At 40.0% G+C, this 16,691-nt stretch overlaps 1 protein-coding gene across 1 annotated transcript in view; it reads left to right on the top strand.

Moving 5' to 3' along the window:
- The first annotated feature begins 3,133 nt into the window (after positions 1–3,133).
- LOC107685450 (plastin-2-like) overlaps positions 3,134–16,691 on the top strand; it is a 20,400-nt gene continuing 6,842 nt past the window's right edge. The window contains exons 1-11 of the mRNA XM_016482036.1: positions 3,134–3,252; positions 5,952–6,041; positions 9,184–9,347; positions 9,453–9,576; positions 10,699–10,831; positions 11,321–11,402; positions 11,485–11,596; positions 12,177–12,325; positions 15,195–15,290; positions 15,374–15,569; positions 16,126–16,204. Coding sequence (XP_016337522.1) covers positions 5,975–6,041; positions 9,184–9,347; positions 9,453–9,576; positions 10,699–10,831; positions 11,321–11,402; positions 11,485–11,596; positions 12,177–12,325; positions 15,195–15,290; positions 15,374–15,569; positions 16,126–16,204 — 1,202 coding nt within the window. The 5' untranslated portion in view covers positions 3,134–3,252; positions 5,952–5,974. The remainder of the gene's footprint in view (positions 3,253–5,951; positions 6,042–9,183; positions 9,348–9,452; positions 9,577–10,698; positions 10,832–11,320; positions 11,403–11,484; positions 11,597–12,176; positions 12,326–15,194; positions 15,291–15,373; positions 15,570–16,125; positions 16,205–16,691) is intronic.

The following is a 16,691-nucleotide window of genomic DNA, read 5'->3' as shown; positions in this document are numbered from 1 at the left end:
CCCCTCCCGCCCTGCCCCCCGCCACTGCACCGTATGTCGTATGTCGATTGTCCCTTTGGTGCCACTCGCACAGAGTTTGGGGGCTTGGCTTGCGCTGCCTCCCGTTGGCCGTTGGCTCATTCGCACAATTAGACTCGACTATGCGATTCAGTTCGCCAGGCGACCTCCTGAGTTCAGCGGCGTTCTCGAGACTTCGGTGACAGTCCGAGATATGCCTGTCTTGCGTGAGGAGATTGCTGTCCTCCTGGCAAAGGATGCAATCGAGCCGGTCCCTCCAGCCGAGATGAGGCAGGGGTTTTACAGCCCTTACTTCATCGTACCCAAGAGAGATGGTGGCTTTCAGCCAATCCTGGGTCTGCGAGTCTCGAATCGGGCCCTTCACAAGCTTCCGTTCAAGATGTTGGCGCAGTAGCGCATCATCAGATGCACCCAGCCTCAGGATTGGTTGGCAGCGGTCGACCTGAAGGATGCTTACTTTCATGTCTTGATTCTTCATCGACACATACCGTTTCTACGGTTTGCGTTCGAGGGTCGGGCATGGCAGTAGAGTGTCCTCCACATCGGTCTTTCCCTGTCCCCCCGTGTCTTTATGAAGGTCGTGGAGGGTGCCCTTGCCCTGTTATGGGAAGTGGGCATCAGGATCTTCAACTATCTTGAGCATGGCCCACGCAAGAACAGTTGTGTGATCACAGGGACCTGGTGCTCCTGCACCTCAGCCAGTTGGGGCTTCAGGTCAACTGGGAAAAGAGCAAGCTCTCCCCCGTGCAGAGAATCTCTTTTCCCAGTATGGAGTTAGACTCTGTATGACGGCACGTCTCACCAACGAGCGTGCCCAGTCCGTGCTGAACTGCCTGGGTTCCTTCAGAGGCATGACGGTGGTATCACTGAAACACTTTCAGAGGCTCCTGGAACATATGGCATCTGCAGCTGCAGTCACGCCGCTCGGATTTCTTCATATGAGACCACTTCAGCACTGATTACACTCCAGAGTCCCGAGATGGGCATGGTGCCACGGTACAGTTTGCGTGACCTTCACTCCGACGTGTTGCCGCTCATTCAGCCCCTGGACGGACCTTGTCTTTCTACGGGCCGGGGTGCCCTTAGAACAAGTGTCTCGGCATGTCGTTGTCACGATGGATGCCTCCAGTGTGGGCTGGTGTGCTACATGCTGCCACTAGGCAGCCTCGGGGTTCTGGACAGGGCCTCGATTGCTTTGGCACATCAACTGCCTCGAGTTGCTGGCAGTGCTGCTAGCCTTGCGACGGTTCCGGCCGCTGCTGCTTGGCAAGCACGTGTTGGTCCGTACGGACAACACTGTGACCGTCTCATACATCAACTCGCAGGGTTGTCTACAATCACGTCGCATGTCACAACTCGCCCGCCATCTCCTCTCCTGGAGTCAGATGCGGCGCAAGTCGCTGCGTGCCGTCCACATCCCGGGGAAGCTCAATCGTGCGGCCGACGCGCTCTCATGACAGCTCACGTTCCCCGGAGAATGGCGACTCCATCCTGAGACGTTCCGGCTGATCTTCGGGGAGGCCCAGGTAGACGTGTTTGCCTCCCATGAGTCCTCCCACTGCCATCTGCATTACTCCCTGACCGAGGCCCCCTTCGGCACAGACGCGCGGGCACACAGCTGGCCTCGGGTTTTATGCAAGTATGCGGTTCCACCAGTGAGCCTTCTCGCACAGACACTGTGCAAGGTCAGGGAGGATGAGGAACAGGCCCTGCTGATTGCGTCGTACGGGCCCACCCGGGCCTGGTTGTTGGAACTCATGCTCCTCGTGACAGCCCCTCCCTGGCGCATCCCTCTGAGGAAGGAGCTCCTTTCTCAGGGGCTTGGCACCACTGTCACCCGCGTCCAGATACGAGCGGACCGTGGCAGACCTAAGTGTTCTCCCACCGGTGGTGGAAGTCACTATCACTCAGGCCAGACCCCTTTCTACGAGGCAAGCTTTTTGCCTTGAAGTGGAGTCTGTTCACAATCTGCGGAAATTTTCACCAGGAAGACCCCCGAAGATGCACGATCGGAGTAGTGCTTTCTTTCCTGCAAGAAAGTTTGGAGCGTAGGCTGTCACCCTCCATCTTGAAAGTGTATGTGGCATGTAAGTGGGGGAAGAGCCGGCTGGTGTCACGCTTGCTGCGCCATTCCCCCTCACCCGGGGATGCGAACGCCTTTTTCCTCCTCCAGTAGAGTTCTCTCGACGGTGAACCCTGCGTAAAACCTGAAGAGTGGATGCACCTGTCGCCTATTTATACCCGTATGCACGGGGAGTGGCTCAGGTATGCAAAATCCACTAGCCAAATTTCATTGGCGTTTTCTCTTAAAGTCAGAGATGACTGGGGCTTCCAAGTAAATCCCCATATGTCGTCATGACATAACGTCTCCATTCCCTCCATCAGGGAACGAGGGTTACGTACGTAACTGAGACATTCTCTAATGGCTCTGTCAAAAATAATAAGGCTAGCTATATTTAAGACTTTTTTGAGGCTGTTTTGTGAAACTTCCCTAGCTCACCCCCTCCCTCCACCTGAGAACACAGTAAGCACCTTAACTGCTGGTCATTAACATATTAAAGGTCTGACAGCCACCAGTCCTCACAACCAGCAGTGTTTCAGCCGTATACGTCCATGAAACTTCACGGATTCCTGTATATGTCCGTGTACACCGGAGTACATGGGTATTTCTGGAAATGTACTGTTCTGTGTAACTTGGCTCAGGTAATTTCCACATACATCCGGCAAACCTGAAATTACACGGCAGTTTACCATGACCAGATATTACCAGATTTGACCCTTTTCATGCAGTGCCTAATCTTGGATGGCCTGAGAGTGAACACATTTTCAGCACATTTTTGGTTTTGATTGAATTTTTCCTTTAATCCAAACCTGGTGGACCATTTGAATGTGGAAACATTTGCAGCAAATCATAAGATGATTCTTAAATGATGACATTAGTTGATCCAAACGTGTGGTTACGTTCTTGAATGGATCCATTGAGAAGATCAAACCTCAGCACAGTCAGATCTCAGAAGTGTGTCAGATGCTGTCAGACGTCCATCATGTTTGTTTGAGTGTGCAGATGCCAAGCGTTTTACCTTATAAAGACATGGAGCGTGCGTGTTCCTGTTTCGAGTGTCGTGTAGGCCGCTGTAAGTCACTTCCTTCCTCTCACATTTGAATAGAGTCGCTGCAGCTCCTCTGAACGCGTCCAGACTCCGAAGCAGCCTGAAGCCCAGCGTCCGTCTGCAGGTAAGAGAAACTCATCAAACCCATCTCTGATCATCACTAGATCTGAGCTCATTCTGACAGAAAACATGCTGCACTCTTCAAAATACAGCACTTGATCTCAAAGCAGAAGCTTTCGGTTCTTGATCAGGTGTGCTGAACACAGAAACAGCTTTATTTTTAAGTGTATAAAGATTGTGCAGGTTTGTGTTTCTCATGCATTTCATTAGTTTCTTGACTTCTCAGGTTTAGATTAATATTAAATGCAGACATACAGTCGAGGACTAACATCTGATAGTAAAAATACTTATATTTGCAAATGCCGTTTAATTTAATTAAAAAATGCTGTTTTTCTATTACAAATGACATTGCACTGAACAAAAAATGGTGTACTCAGTCAAATTGCTAGTAAATTTCACAAATAATTACAAGGAAATGGTAAATAACACATTGAACTGAATGTGAAATTGTGAAGTAGTTTTTTTTGTAAAACACTCCAATAATCTTTGTTTACAACTTCTCTGTAAAAATAAATAAATGAAAAATAAAACAAAATTGGAGTATGTTTTACAAGTAAAACTATGTTAGTTTTTCTATGAGTTACTCATCATTTCTTTGTAATTGTTTTTGAAATTTCTGAGTGAAAATAGTTTCTACACCAATATTTTTTCAGTGTAGGTTCAGAATCATAAAGCTTAATTTTATTTTGAATGGCATATTTTCAGTGTTCTCTCAGCCGTTCAGGCCTGCTGTGTGTTCAGTGATGTACGTGTCGGTTTGATGAAGTGTTGGGGGTTTTTGAGTGTAATCTGAAGCAGAAGTGAAGCTTTGCTGTGCTGTTAAAGTGAAACAGGAAACTGCGGTTGATCTGAGCAGCGACTGCATTCATTCTGATGTGAAGCTGCAGCTTGATCTCCAGCATCTGCTCTCTATCTCATCTCTGAGCCTTAAAGTTTCGTTCACACCTTCACTAAGTTTTCATGATATCATATCAGTTTCCAGGCCGTCATCATGCAGCGCGGAAACAAACACGTCTGAAAGAGGAAGCTCAGAGCATGTGATGCACATGGCAAACAGACATTTTGAAATGATACTGAAATAAGCAGCAGTTGTTCTGTTGCTCAAGTGTTTAAAGACAGAGAAAGGAGTTTTCAGTGCAACATTTGTGCTGATAAAATAAAAGGGCTTATCTTTGCCATAAAAGATGCAAACGAGCATCTGATTGTTTGACTGCTGTGAACAGACGTCGCTTTAAAGAGAGCAGCATTTGCATGTTAAATGCATTGATAAAAGCATCCGTCTGATTTACATGAACAAAACACAAATGAGCTCTTATTAAAAACAGATTTATAGTTTTGCTAGTTTTCTCTCAGTATAGACTGTTTTCTGGAGATGTAAACTTACAAGAATGTCACAGCTGGGTTTAAAAACATTAGCTTTAAACCTCCTCCATGATCACTGACATATTCCTGCATTTGTTAACGTGACAATCAGAGGATCTCACTCACGTCTCAGAAACATCTCACACCTTCACAAGCAGGAAGTCCAAACCCAACCTAACAAAGCTAAGTTGAAGAAGACTTTTCCAACATGGCCATAATCCCCAGTTATGAAAACGTTATTTCAGAATGTTCTCCAAATGTTCAAAATGGCCAGTTTTTTTAAATGTTTTAAAAATGTTTTTTCTTGGTCGTAAGAATGTTAAGTAAACATTCCATTTGATCACTTTGCAAACATTCTGCGAATGTTACTTTTGAATGTTCTCTAAATGCTAGAAACATCCAATATTTTAAATGTTTTAAAAACGTTTTTGTTTGCTTAAGCGAAAGTTACATTGTATTATTTTGCAAACGTTACTTTTGAATGTTCTCTGAAAGTTCTGAAACAAGTAGTAACATTTAAGAAACGTTAGAGAAACGTTTCAGAAATGAAAAGTTCCATGAACGATTCATAAATGACATTTCTGTTAACGTTTTGAGAAAGTTATTAAAGACCAGATAACCAGATAAAAATTAGTTCCAAGAACGTTTTGCTAATGTTTTGATTGTTACGAAATGTTTTTTTGTTCTGAACGTTCTCTGAATACTCTAAAAATAAAAATTTAAGCAAAAGTTACATTATCATTTTGCAAACATCATGGGAACGTTACTTTTGAATGTTCTGAACGTTCTGAAACAAGAATGCTAGATAAACACCCCAACTAGAACGTTTCAGAAATAAACATTCCATGAACAGTGTATGAATAATGTTGTGCTAACATTTTGAGAACATCATTAAAGAGCAGAGAACTCTGAATAAATGTTCTATTAAAGTTATTGGAAGAACGTTTGTTCATGACTTTGCCAGAACATGAAAATGTTTCCTGTTATCTGGATCTGCTGATGTTTTATTCTCTGGTTGTTTAGATCTGCTGTGAAGTACAGTAATGTTCACCGGCATTGCTGTCCGTTGCAGTAAGAGTTGGTCGTTCTCAAGCGTATGCTATGCTGATGTTGAGCTGCAGTTTTAGTTTCTCCTCCTCAAACCACAGGCTGTTATTCAAAGACCAGCAGCAGCAGCTGTCTGTGTTTCCGGTGCGAAGCTCTTGCTCAAACTTTTCTCTGGATGTGTTCATCTTCACATCGCACTGTTATAGAAAACACTCTCAGGCCAATCAGACGGCCTCCATCAGTATAGTGAAGATCTCAGTTCATCAACACACACACTGTCTCTCTGATTGACAGGTGATTTATCGAGACAGGAGAAGATGGAGGGCACATCACACATCCCAGCGGAGGAGATGGAGGAAATGAGAGAGGCCTTCAGTAAAGTGGGTGAGTGAAGAGACATTTTCATTCAGACGCAGCTTCATCTGCAGTCAAACACAATAGAGGAAGCAGACTGAACTGATTCATGAATAACTCTTTCATATCTGATTCCTCTAAACGATTCTGGCTCCTCAGCCATTTCATTAATGATTCTTTTAGTGCTTTTTTCCAAATCAATTGTTCACATTTCTTAACAAAAATAATAGTACTTTTGTTTTAATCCAATTGCCATTTATTACAATGTAAACATGATTCATTAAAAGAATCAGTTCATTACACTGATTCAAACCAGTGTTGCTATTATTAACTAAACCTGAACTAAAACTGACAATGGCATTTTAGTGCCACGATAAAAAAAATATATAATTTTTTAAAAATGATATTAAAGTCATAATATTTTGAGGAAAAAAAACAAATCAAAATTACAAGAATAAAGTTGTAGCAATATGAGAATAAATTCAAAATATTTTCAGAATAAAGTCAAAATTACGAGAAAAAAGTCAGAATATTTCGAGAATAAAATCAAAATTATGAGAATAAAGTAAAAATATTTTGACAATAAAGTCAACATTACGAGAATAAAGTAAAAATATTTTGACAATAAAGTCAACATTACGAGAATAAAGTAAAAATATTTTGACAATAAAGTCAACATTACGAGAATAAAGTTGAAATATTTCGAGAATAAAGTCAAAATTATGAGAATTAAGTCATAGCAATTACAAGACTAAAGTTATAATATTTTGAGAATATTGCTTTTGCAAATGGCCCAGATTGGGAGCACTGGGAGAAATTCCAAAGTCTCAGCTTTCAAATTCTGTCAGTTTTATAGCGAAATACAAACAATATGTTTTGTAATAATGTGTTTTTCACGCTCTTTAATGTGTTGTGACAGATCGCTGTATTCATGTGAATCAGTCGTCTTTCCGATTACATTAAGTAATTCGTTTTATTAAATTAGGCTCTACTGGTTTTTTTTTTTCATGCCTTCTGATGTTCCTTCACATTTATATCAGGCTATAACTTGAAATAAAGAGGAAAAACACGTTTATAATTTGTATTTCGTGATAAAACTGACAGAATTTGAAAGCTGAGCTGTGTTATATTAAAGGCAAAATTATTGCGATTACTGGGTGACTGGCGCACTACAAATAATGAATGGATTTGAGATGTTGAATATTATTTCTAATAATTTACTGTATTATACCGTGAATAAAACAGCTTGTGAATATTCACTTAAAGTTATATACCTCAGAAAAGACAATATAACTTAAGTTGGAGCCCACTTCAACCTTTAGAGCCTTTTATCATTGTTTTTAATTAAATACACGTGAGGAATGAAAGGTTGGACGCCACAGACATTGAAATTTTCACAAAGAAAACAGTATAATTTAATGAAACAAATGTCTCATTGTAATCAAAAAGACAACTGATTCACAGGAATACAGCAATCCATCATTAAAGAGCATGAAAAACACATTATTACAAGACATATTGTTTGTATTTCGCTATAAAACTGGCATAATTTAAAAGCTGAGGCTTTGTTTTATTAAAAGTACCAAAAGCACAAAGCTTATTGCTATTATTGGGTGGTTGGCGCACTACAAATAATGAGTGCAATCGAAGATGAGAAATATTATTTCCAAGCATACTGTCCCTGCAAGTATACTGTATGACACATGGTATGATTTCTGCTAATAATCCTATTCCACACATATTCAAATCAATTCCGGTGGCCTGGCAACTTCTCCCAGTGCTCCCAATCCGGGCTATCTGTATGCGCAATATAGGCTAACTCTCAAAATAATACAACTTTAATTGCTACAATTTAATTCTCATAATTTTGACTTTATTCTCGAAACATTTCGACTTTATTCTCGAAACATTTGGACTTTATTCTCGTAATTTCGACTTTATTCTCGAAAAACATTTAGACTTTCTCTCATTTTCAATTTTATTCTCGAAACATTTTGACTTTATTCTCGAAACATTCCGACTTCATTCTCGAAACATTCCGACTTTATTCCCGAAACATTCCGACTTTATTCTCGTAATTTCTAATTAATTCTCAAAACATTTAGACTTTATTCTCGTAATTTCGAATTTAGTCTCGAAACATTCCGATTTTATTCTCGAAACATTCCGACTTTATTCTCAAAACATTCCGACTTTATTCTCAAAACATTCCGACTTTATTCTCGAAACATTCCGACATTATTCTCGAAACATTCCGACTTTATTCTCGAAACATTACAATTTTATACTTGAAACATTCCGACTTTATTCTCGAAACATTACGATTTTATACTCGAAACATTACGACTTTATTCTCGAAACATTACGATTTTATTCTCGAAACATTACGACCTTATTCTCGAAACATTCCGACTTTATTCTCGAAACATTACAATTTTATACTTGAAACATTCCGACTTTATTCTCGAAACATTACGATTTTATACTCGAAACATTACGACTTTATTCTCGAAACATTACGATTTTATTCTCGAAACATTACGACCTTATTCTCGAAACATTCCGACTTTATTCTCGAAACATTACAATTTTATACTTGAAACATTACGACTTTATTCTCGAAACATTCCGATATTATTCTCGAAACATTTCGACTTTATTCTCAAATATTTCGACTTTATTCTCAAAACATTTAGACTTTATTCTCGAAACATTTCGAATTTAGTCTCGAAACATTTAGACTTTATTCTCGTAATTTTGTCTATATTATCGAAACATTGACTTTATTCTCAAAATATTACGACTTTAATCTCATAATTGTAGATTTTTTTAACGTGGCACTAAAACTCTGTCATAAAAGCTATTAAAATGTTTTTGCTCATTGAAATAATGCTGAAATATCAAATGAAACTCTTAAAATTCAAAATTACATTAAAATAAAAAATAAAGGAATAAGTTGAAGTGCTAAAATTACTTGAACTGAAAAATATATATAATAAAGCTAAATAGAAAACATAAAATGACTAAAACTAAAATGAAAACTGAAACAACACAATCTACATATGGATTTGAGAGACTCTGAGTTTTTTTTTTGAGTGATTCATTAAAAGAGTGAGTTCATGAGAGTGATTCAGATCATGCGTTGGCACTGACCTTTGACCTCGTCCCACAGATGTGGACGGTAACGGTCACATCAGCACCGATGAGCTGAACGAACTCTTCAAGGTGGCGAACCTGCCTCTGCCGGGATACCGCGTGCGTGAGATCGTCCAGGAGCTCAGCAGGACCATGGACCTCAACAAGGACGGGAAGATCACCTTCGACGAGTTTGCCAAGGTCAGGTCAAAAGTCACAGCTCTGCCATCACTGCCAAAAAATCCTGTACTCCTCTGGCTGCTCTTGTTTTAAGCAAAAACTTTAAGCAAAACCCGTCTGTCTCAGGTGGTCCATGACCTGAAGAGCTCAGAAGTGGCCAAGACCTTCCGTAAGGCCATCAATAAGAAGGAGGGCATCTGTTCAGTGGCCGGAACCTCGGAACAGTCGGGAACGCAGCACTCGTACTCCGGTGAGACCAGCGCAAACGCCTTTGATAATCCTGATGCTGGAGCCCAGCTAACAGGGAACATGCTCACAACTTCCACTAACGATTTACATACGAGCTACATAACTGTTTGGACAAAATGTTCTTAAAAAAATGTTTATGGAATGTTCTTATAACTTTATTAATATTATGTTCTCATAATGTTTATAATGATCAACATTCTCTAAATGCCCTTATGATGTTATTTGTACTTGATCACCATTGTATAAACGTTTTCGTAACCTTTAAACAACATTCTAATGACAACAAGAAAACTGGACATTTTAAAGTTCTTAGAATATTAAAAATAAACGTTTGAATGTTATATTTTGGGTAAAAATAAAATTAGTAGAACATTGTAAGAAATGTTTCTGCAACCTTTAAATAGCATTGTAATATTGACAAGAAAACTGCGTTTTCAGTGTTCTCAGAATACTAAAAATAAACTGAAATAATGTTATAATTTGGGTAAATCACTTTTTTGTAACCATTAAATAACGTTAGAATTGTGGCAAGAAAACAGGATATTTTAACATTCTTAAGAATATTAAAAAATAAACATATGAATAACGTTTTATCTTGTGTGAAAATAAAGTTAGTAGAACATTTAAGAAATGTTTTCTTTAAAATTACAAGAAGAAAACGACATTTTAATGTCCTTCAAGAATATGAAAAATAAACGTTCAAATAACACTATATTTTGAGTAAAAAAAGTTTTTGTAACCTTTAAATAACTTTCTAATCACAACAAGAAAACTGGATGTTTCAGCGTTATTAAAATATGAAAAATAAACATTTAAATGATGTTATATTTGGATTAAAAACTAAAGTTTGTAGAACATTATAAAAAAATGTTTTTGTAACCTTTAAATATCATTAAAATCATGATGAAAACTGGACATTTTAATGTCCTTAGTATATGAAAAATAAACGTTCAAATAACATTATATTTTGGGTGAAAATAAAATTAGTAGTACGTTTAAAAAACGTTTTTGTAACCTTTAAATAACATTCTAATCGCAACAAGAAAACTGGACATTTTAACGTTATAGAAACATTTGAAAACAAGGTTTTTCTAACTAACTGTGTTCTGTGTGCCGTGTGCAGAGGAGGAGAAGGTGGCGTTCGTGAACTGGGTCAATAAAGCGCTGGAGAAGGATCCGGACTGCCAGCATGTTGTTCCCATGGATCCCAGCTCCAACGATCTGTTCACCGCGGTGGGCGACGGCATCGTGCTCTGGTACTGCAGCGCAAAAACACCTTCACATTCAACACGACCGTATTTCACTCGTCAGACATATGTCTCCCTGCAGCACAAAAGCAGTGTTAAGTCGCTGGGGTATATTTGTAGCAATAGCCAACAATACATTGTATGGGTCAAAATTATACATTTCTCTTTTATGCCAAAAATCATTAGGATATTAAGATCATGTTCCATGAAGATATTTTGTAAATGTCCTACCGTAAATATATCAAAACTTAATTTTTGATTAGTAATATGCATTGCTAAGAACTTCATTTGAACAACTTTAAAGATGATTTTCTCAATAACAGATTTGTTTGCACCCTCAGATTCCAGATTTTCAAATATTGTCCTATCCTAACAAACCATACATCAATGGAAAGATTATTTATTCAGCTATTAGATGATGTATAAATCTCAATAAAAAAAAAATTGACCCTTATTTTGTGGTCCGGGGTCACATATGTGTTTACGCTCTGTTCGCAGTAAAATGATCAACCTGTCTGTGCCGGACACTATCGACGAGAGAACCATCAACAAGAAGAAGCTGACGCCCTTCACCATCCAGGTCCGTCCACGATCTGCTGGACTGTCTCACTCACTGCTGTTTTATTGGGTTTTAATGCTGGTGTTCATGTGTAAATGTGCAGGAGAATCTGAACCTGGCGCTGAACTCTGCCTCCGCCATCGGCTGCCACGTGGTGAACATCGGAGCAGAGGACCTGAAAGAGGGCAGGCAGCATTTAGTGCTGGGAAAGGCATGTAGGTATACACACACACACACACACACACACACACAAGCCATTAACTTAAACAGAACGTTTCCTAATAGTTGTTTTTAGGTTAGCTTTACAATCATAAAATAACTTTACAGAATGTTGCCTAATAGCTATTTTAGGTTATATTTTTACAACTTTAAAATAGAGAATGTTCTGTGTAAGTTAATATATGACTGTAAAAATAAAAGTAACCATCAGAGAACATTCTGTACAAGTTATTTTATAGTTGTAAAAATGAAACCATGAGGGAATGTTTTGTATACATTAATTTATGGTTGTACTATAAACCTAAAATCAACCATTAGTTGGTTTATGTAATTTTAATGTTGTCTAAAAACCTCCCTGCAATGTTCAGAGAACATTATTTCATGGTTATAAGAAATACAAATCTAAAATAGAACATTCCTGGAACATAATTATCGGTTATTCCTGGAACATTTATTTGGTTAAAACAATAACCAAATACTAACATTAGGGAATGTTGAGAGTTTGCGTATTTCTTTAGAGTAACCGACACGTGTGTTGATCTAACGCATGCCGTGTGTGTGTGTGTGTGTGTGTGTGTGCAGCTCTGATCTCTCTGCTCAGGGATGGAGAGAGTCTGGAGGATCTGGTCAAGCTGTCTCCTGAGGAGCTGCTGCTGCGCTGGGCTAACTATCACCTGGAGGAGGCCGGCTGCTCCAAGATCAACAACTTCAGCTCCGACATCAAGGTAACCACGCTGAGACTGAACCATAGACCGAGAAATCCATCTATCTCTCTGTCTATCCATCCATCCATCCATCCATCTATCTCTCTGTCTGTCTATCTGTCCATCCATCTATGTATCTCTCTGTCTGTCTATCTATCCATCCATCTCTCTCTCTATCTATCCATCCATCTATCTCTCTGTCTATATATCCATCCATCTCTCTCTCTGTCCATCCATCCATCATCTATCTCTCTGTCTATCTATCTATCCATCCATCCATCCTATCCATCCATCTCTCTGTCTGTCTGTCTATCCATCCATCTCTCTGTCTATCCATCCATCCATCCATCTATCTCTCTCTCTCTCTGTCTATCCATCCATCCATCTCTCTCTCTGTCTATCTATCCATCCATCTATCTCTCTGTCTGTCTATCAAATCATCCATCCATCCATCCATCTATCTCTCTCTCTGTCTATCTATCCATCCATCTATCTCTCTGTCTGTCTATCTATCCATCCATCCATCTATCTCTCTCTCTGTCTATCTATCCATCCATCCATCTATCTCTCTCTCTGTCTATCTATCCATCCATCCATCTATCTCTCTCTCTGTCTATCTATCCATCCATCCATCTATCTCTCTCTCTGTCTATCTATCCATCCATCCATCTATCTCTCTCTCTGTCTATCTATCCATCCATCCATCTATCTCTCTCTCTGTCTATCTATCCATCCATCCATCTATCTCTCTCTCTGTCTATCTATCCATCCATCCATCTATCTCTCTCTCTGTCTATCTATCCATCCATCCATCTATCTCTCTCTCTGTCTATCTATCCATCCATCCATCTATCTCTCTCTCTGTCTATCTATCCATCCATCCATCTATCTCTCTCTCTGTCTATCTATCCATCCATCCATCCATCTCTCTCTCTGTCTATCCATCCATCCATCCATCCATCCATCTCTCTCTCCATCCATCCATCCATCTCTCTCTCTATCTATCCATCTCTCCATCTCTCTCTCTGTCTATCCATCCATCCATCTCTCTCTCTGTCTATCTATCCATCCATCCATCCATCCATCTCTCTCTCTGTCTATCTATCCATCCATTCATCTCTCTCTCTGTCTGTCTATCCATCCATCCATCCATCCATCCATCTCTCTCTCTGTCTGTCTATCTATCCATCCATCCATCCATCCATCTCTCTCTCTCTGTCTCTCGCTCTGTATCTGAATGCACAGAGTCAGGTCAAATGTAGCTCAGAAATAGAGCGGCAGGGCTCTTCACATTCATAGTCATCACGCTCAAACATTTACAGCCTAAATATCTTCTCCTCAAAAGAATTACATCCACACAATATTTAGGACGAAATGAATTGCTGTTGTTGTTTCTATCTATCTATCTATCTATCTATCCATCCATCCATCCATCCATCCATCCATCCATCCATCCATCCATCTCTCTCTCTCTCTGTCTATCTATCCATCCATCCATCTATCTCTGTCTGTCTATATATCCATCCATCCATCCATCCATCCATCTACCTCTCTCTCTGTCTATCTATCTATCCATCCATCCATCCATCTATCTCTCTCTGTCTATCTATCCATCCATCCATCTATCTCTCTGTCTATCTATCCATCCATCCATCTATGTATCTCTCTGTCTGTCTATCTATCCATCCATCCATCTATGTATCTCTCTGTCTGTCTATCTATCCATCCATCCATCTATCTCTCTGTCTGTCTAGTCATCCATCCATCCATCTCTCTCTCTGTCTATCTATCCATCCATCCATCCATCTCTCTCTCTCTGTCTATCCATCCATCCATCCATCTCTCTGTCTGTCTATCTATCCATCCATCCATCTATCTCTCTGTCTGTCTATCTATCCATCCATCTCTCTGTCTATCCATCCATCTATCTCTCTGTCTGTCTATCTATCCATCCATCTCTCTGTCTGTCTGTCTATCCATCCATCTCTCTGTCTATCCATCCATCTATCTCTCTGTCTGTCTATCTATCCATCCATCTCTCTGTCTGTCTGTCTATCCATCCATCTCTCTGTCTATCCATCCATCCATCCATCTATCTCTCTCTCTCTCTGTCTATCCATCCATCCATCTATCTCTCTGTCTGTCTATCTATCCATCCATCCATCTCTCTGTCTGTCTATATATCCATCCATCCATCTCTCTCTCTGTCTATCTATCCATTGTCCATCTATGTCTCTGTCTGTCTATCCATCCATCCATCTATCTCTCTGTCTATCTATCCATCCATCTCTCTGTCTGTCTGTCTATCCATCCATCTCTCTGTCTATCCATCCATCCATCCATCTATCTCTCTCTGTCTATCTATCCATCCATCCATCTATCTCTCTGTCTGTCTATCTATCCATCCATCTCTCTGTCTGTCTGTCTATCCATCCATCTCTGTCTGTCTATCTATCCATCCATCCATCTCTCTCTCTGTCTAGCCATCCATCCATCTATCTATCTCTCTCTGTCTAGCCATCCAGCCATCTATCTCTCTGTCTGTCTATCTATCCATCCATCCATCTCTCTCTCCGTGTCTAGCCATCCATCCATCTATCTCTGTCTGTCTAGCCATCCATCCATCCATCTCTCTCTCTGTCTATCTATCCATCGTCCATCTATCTCTCTGTCTGTCTAGCCATCCATCCATCTATCTCTCTTGTCTGTCTATCTATCCATCCATCTATCTATCTGTCCATCCATCCATCTACGAGCGACTCTACTATCATGTAGGTCCTGCTGTGATTCTGTAAATCAGTGTAAATGAAGCTGCTCTCTGAATGTAAATATGCCGGAAGCACTGTGATGGAGACAGCGCTCATAACCTCATCTTCACTGTCGTCTGAAGGACTCCAAGGCCTATTACAACATCCTGAACCAGGTGGCACCCAAAGGAGACGAGGAGGGCGTCCCGGCCATCCCGATCGACATGTCTGGGATTCGGGTGAGGAAACCGCTCATCAGTACATCATTAACATGCACACATTGAGACAGCACTGAGAACACATGATCATCTCGCCATCGCAGGAGAAAGACGAGCTGAAGAGAGCCGAGACCATGCTGGAGCAGGCAGAGCGCCTCGGATGCCGTCAGTTCGTCACGGCCACAGACGTGGTGCGAGGAAACCCCAAACTCAACCTGGCCTACGTGGCCAACCTCTTCAACAAGTACCCAGCTCTGAAGAAGCCAGAGAACCAGGACATCGACTGGAGCGCCATCGAGGGTGAGTCCGTCTGAACCGTCAGATCATTTAATCTACAAACCTTCTGCTGAACCCAAAACAAGAGGTTTCTACCAAACCGTTTCAGTTCCCATTGACTTCCATTGACTTTTTTGTCCATATAATTAAAGTAAATGGAAACCGAAACGGTTTGATTCCCAAGACTCTTCAAAACATCATACAGGTTTGGAGCAACATGATGGAAAGTAAATAATGGGAACTGAAATAGATCAATGCCATGGTCAGAAGTTGTTTTTATCAGCTAAAAAATATTGCAAAAAGATCCATCCATCCATCATTGGATCTTTCTATTCATCAAAGAATCCTGAAAAAAATGTACTCAACTGTTTTCAATATTTATAATAATAATAATAATCAGAAATGTTTCTTGAGCAGCACTGATTTCTGAAGATCATGTGACACTGAAGACTGGAGTAATGATGCTGAAAATACAGCTGCGCATCACAGAAATAAATTAGTTTACAATATATTGTAAAGCTGCTGATCAATATTCAGAGATCATGTTAAACTGATGTGATCATGTTCTCATGTCTGTCAGGAGAGACCAGAGAGGAGCGAACCTTCAGGAACTGGATGAACTCACTGGGCGTCAATCCACGCGTCAATCATCTCTACGTGTGAGTGTCAGAAACACACAACAGCATAACATTGTCATTGAATAACAGTAAATAAAAAATAATAATAAACAGCTAAGAATTTAGTGATGCACCGAAATTTCGACAACAAAGAACATTTTTTGCTGAAACTTTTGGTTTCATCCAAAGCTGTTTTTAAGGGTCGAAATAATTGACATTTAATTAGTGCTTCTCTGATGACGTGTTTACATTTACCTCAGGAAAGACATTCAGTGTCCATAAACTCACGAGTCAGGTAGAGAGCAGCATTTTGATAAATATATGCACTATGCATTAATCTTGCATTAAAGGCACAACATGTAAGATTTTTTTATTAAAATATCCAAAAACCACTAGAACAGTGTAATATATTTTGCTGACTTGTGTACTTACATTATCCCAAATATTTCGAGGAATATTTAAATCCAGAGAAATAAGCAATTTTAACTAGTGACACGGAGCGTGTCTATAGTGTCATTGTGTCGCCTGC

This window comes from Sinocyclocheilus anshuiensis, unplaced genomic scaffold (assembly GCF_001515605.1).
Source record: "Sinocyclocheilus anshuiensis isolate Anshui unplaced genomic scaffold, SAMN03320099.WGS_v1.1 scaffold661, whole genome shotgun sequence".
NCBI classification, from domain to species: Eukaryota; Metazoa; Chordata; class Actinopteri; order Cypriniformes; family Cyprinidae; genus Sinocyclocheilus; species Sinocyclocheilus anshuiensis.
The sequence above is the reverse complement of the archived record's forward strand: the minus strand, read 5'-3'. Positions and strand labels throughout refer to the sequence as shown.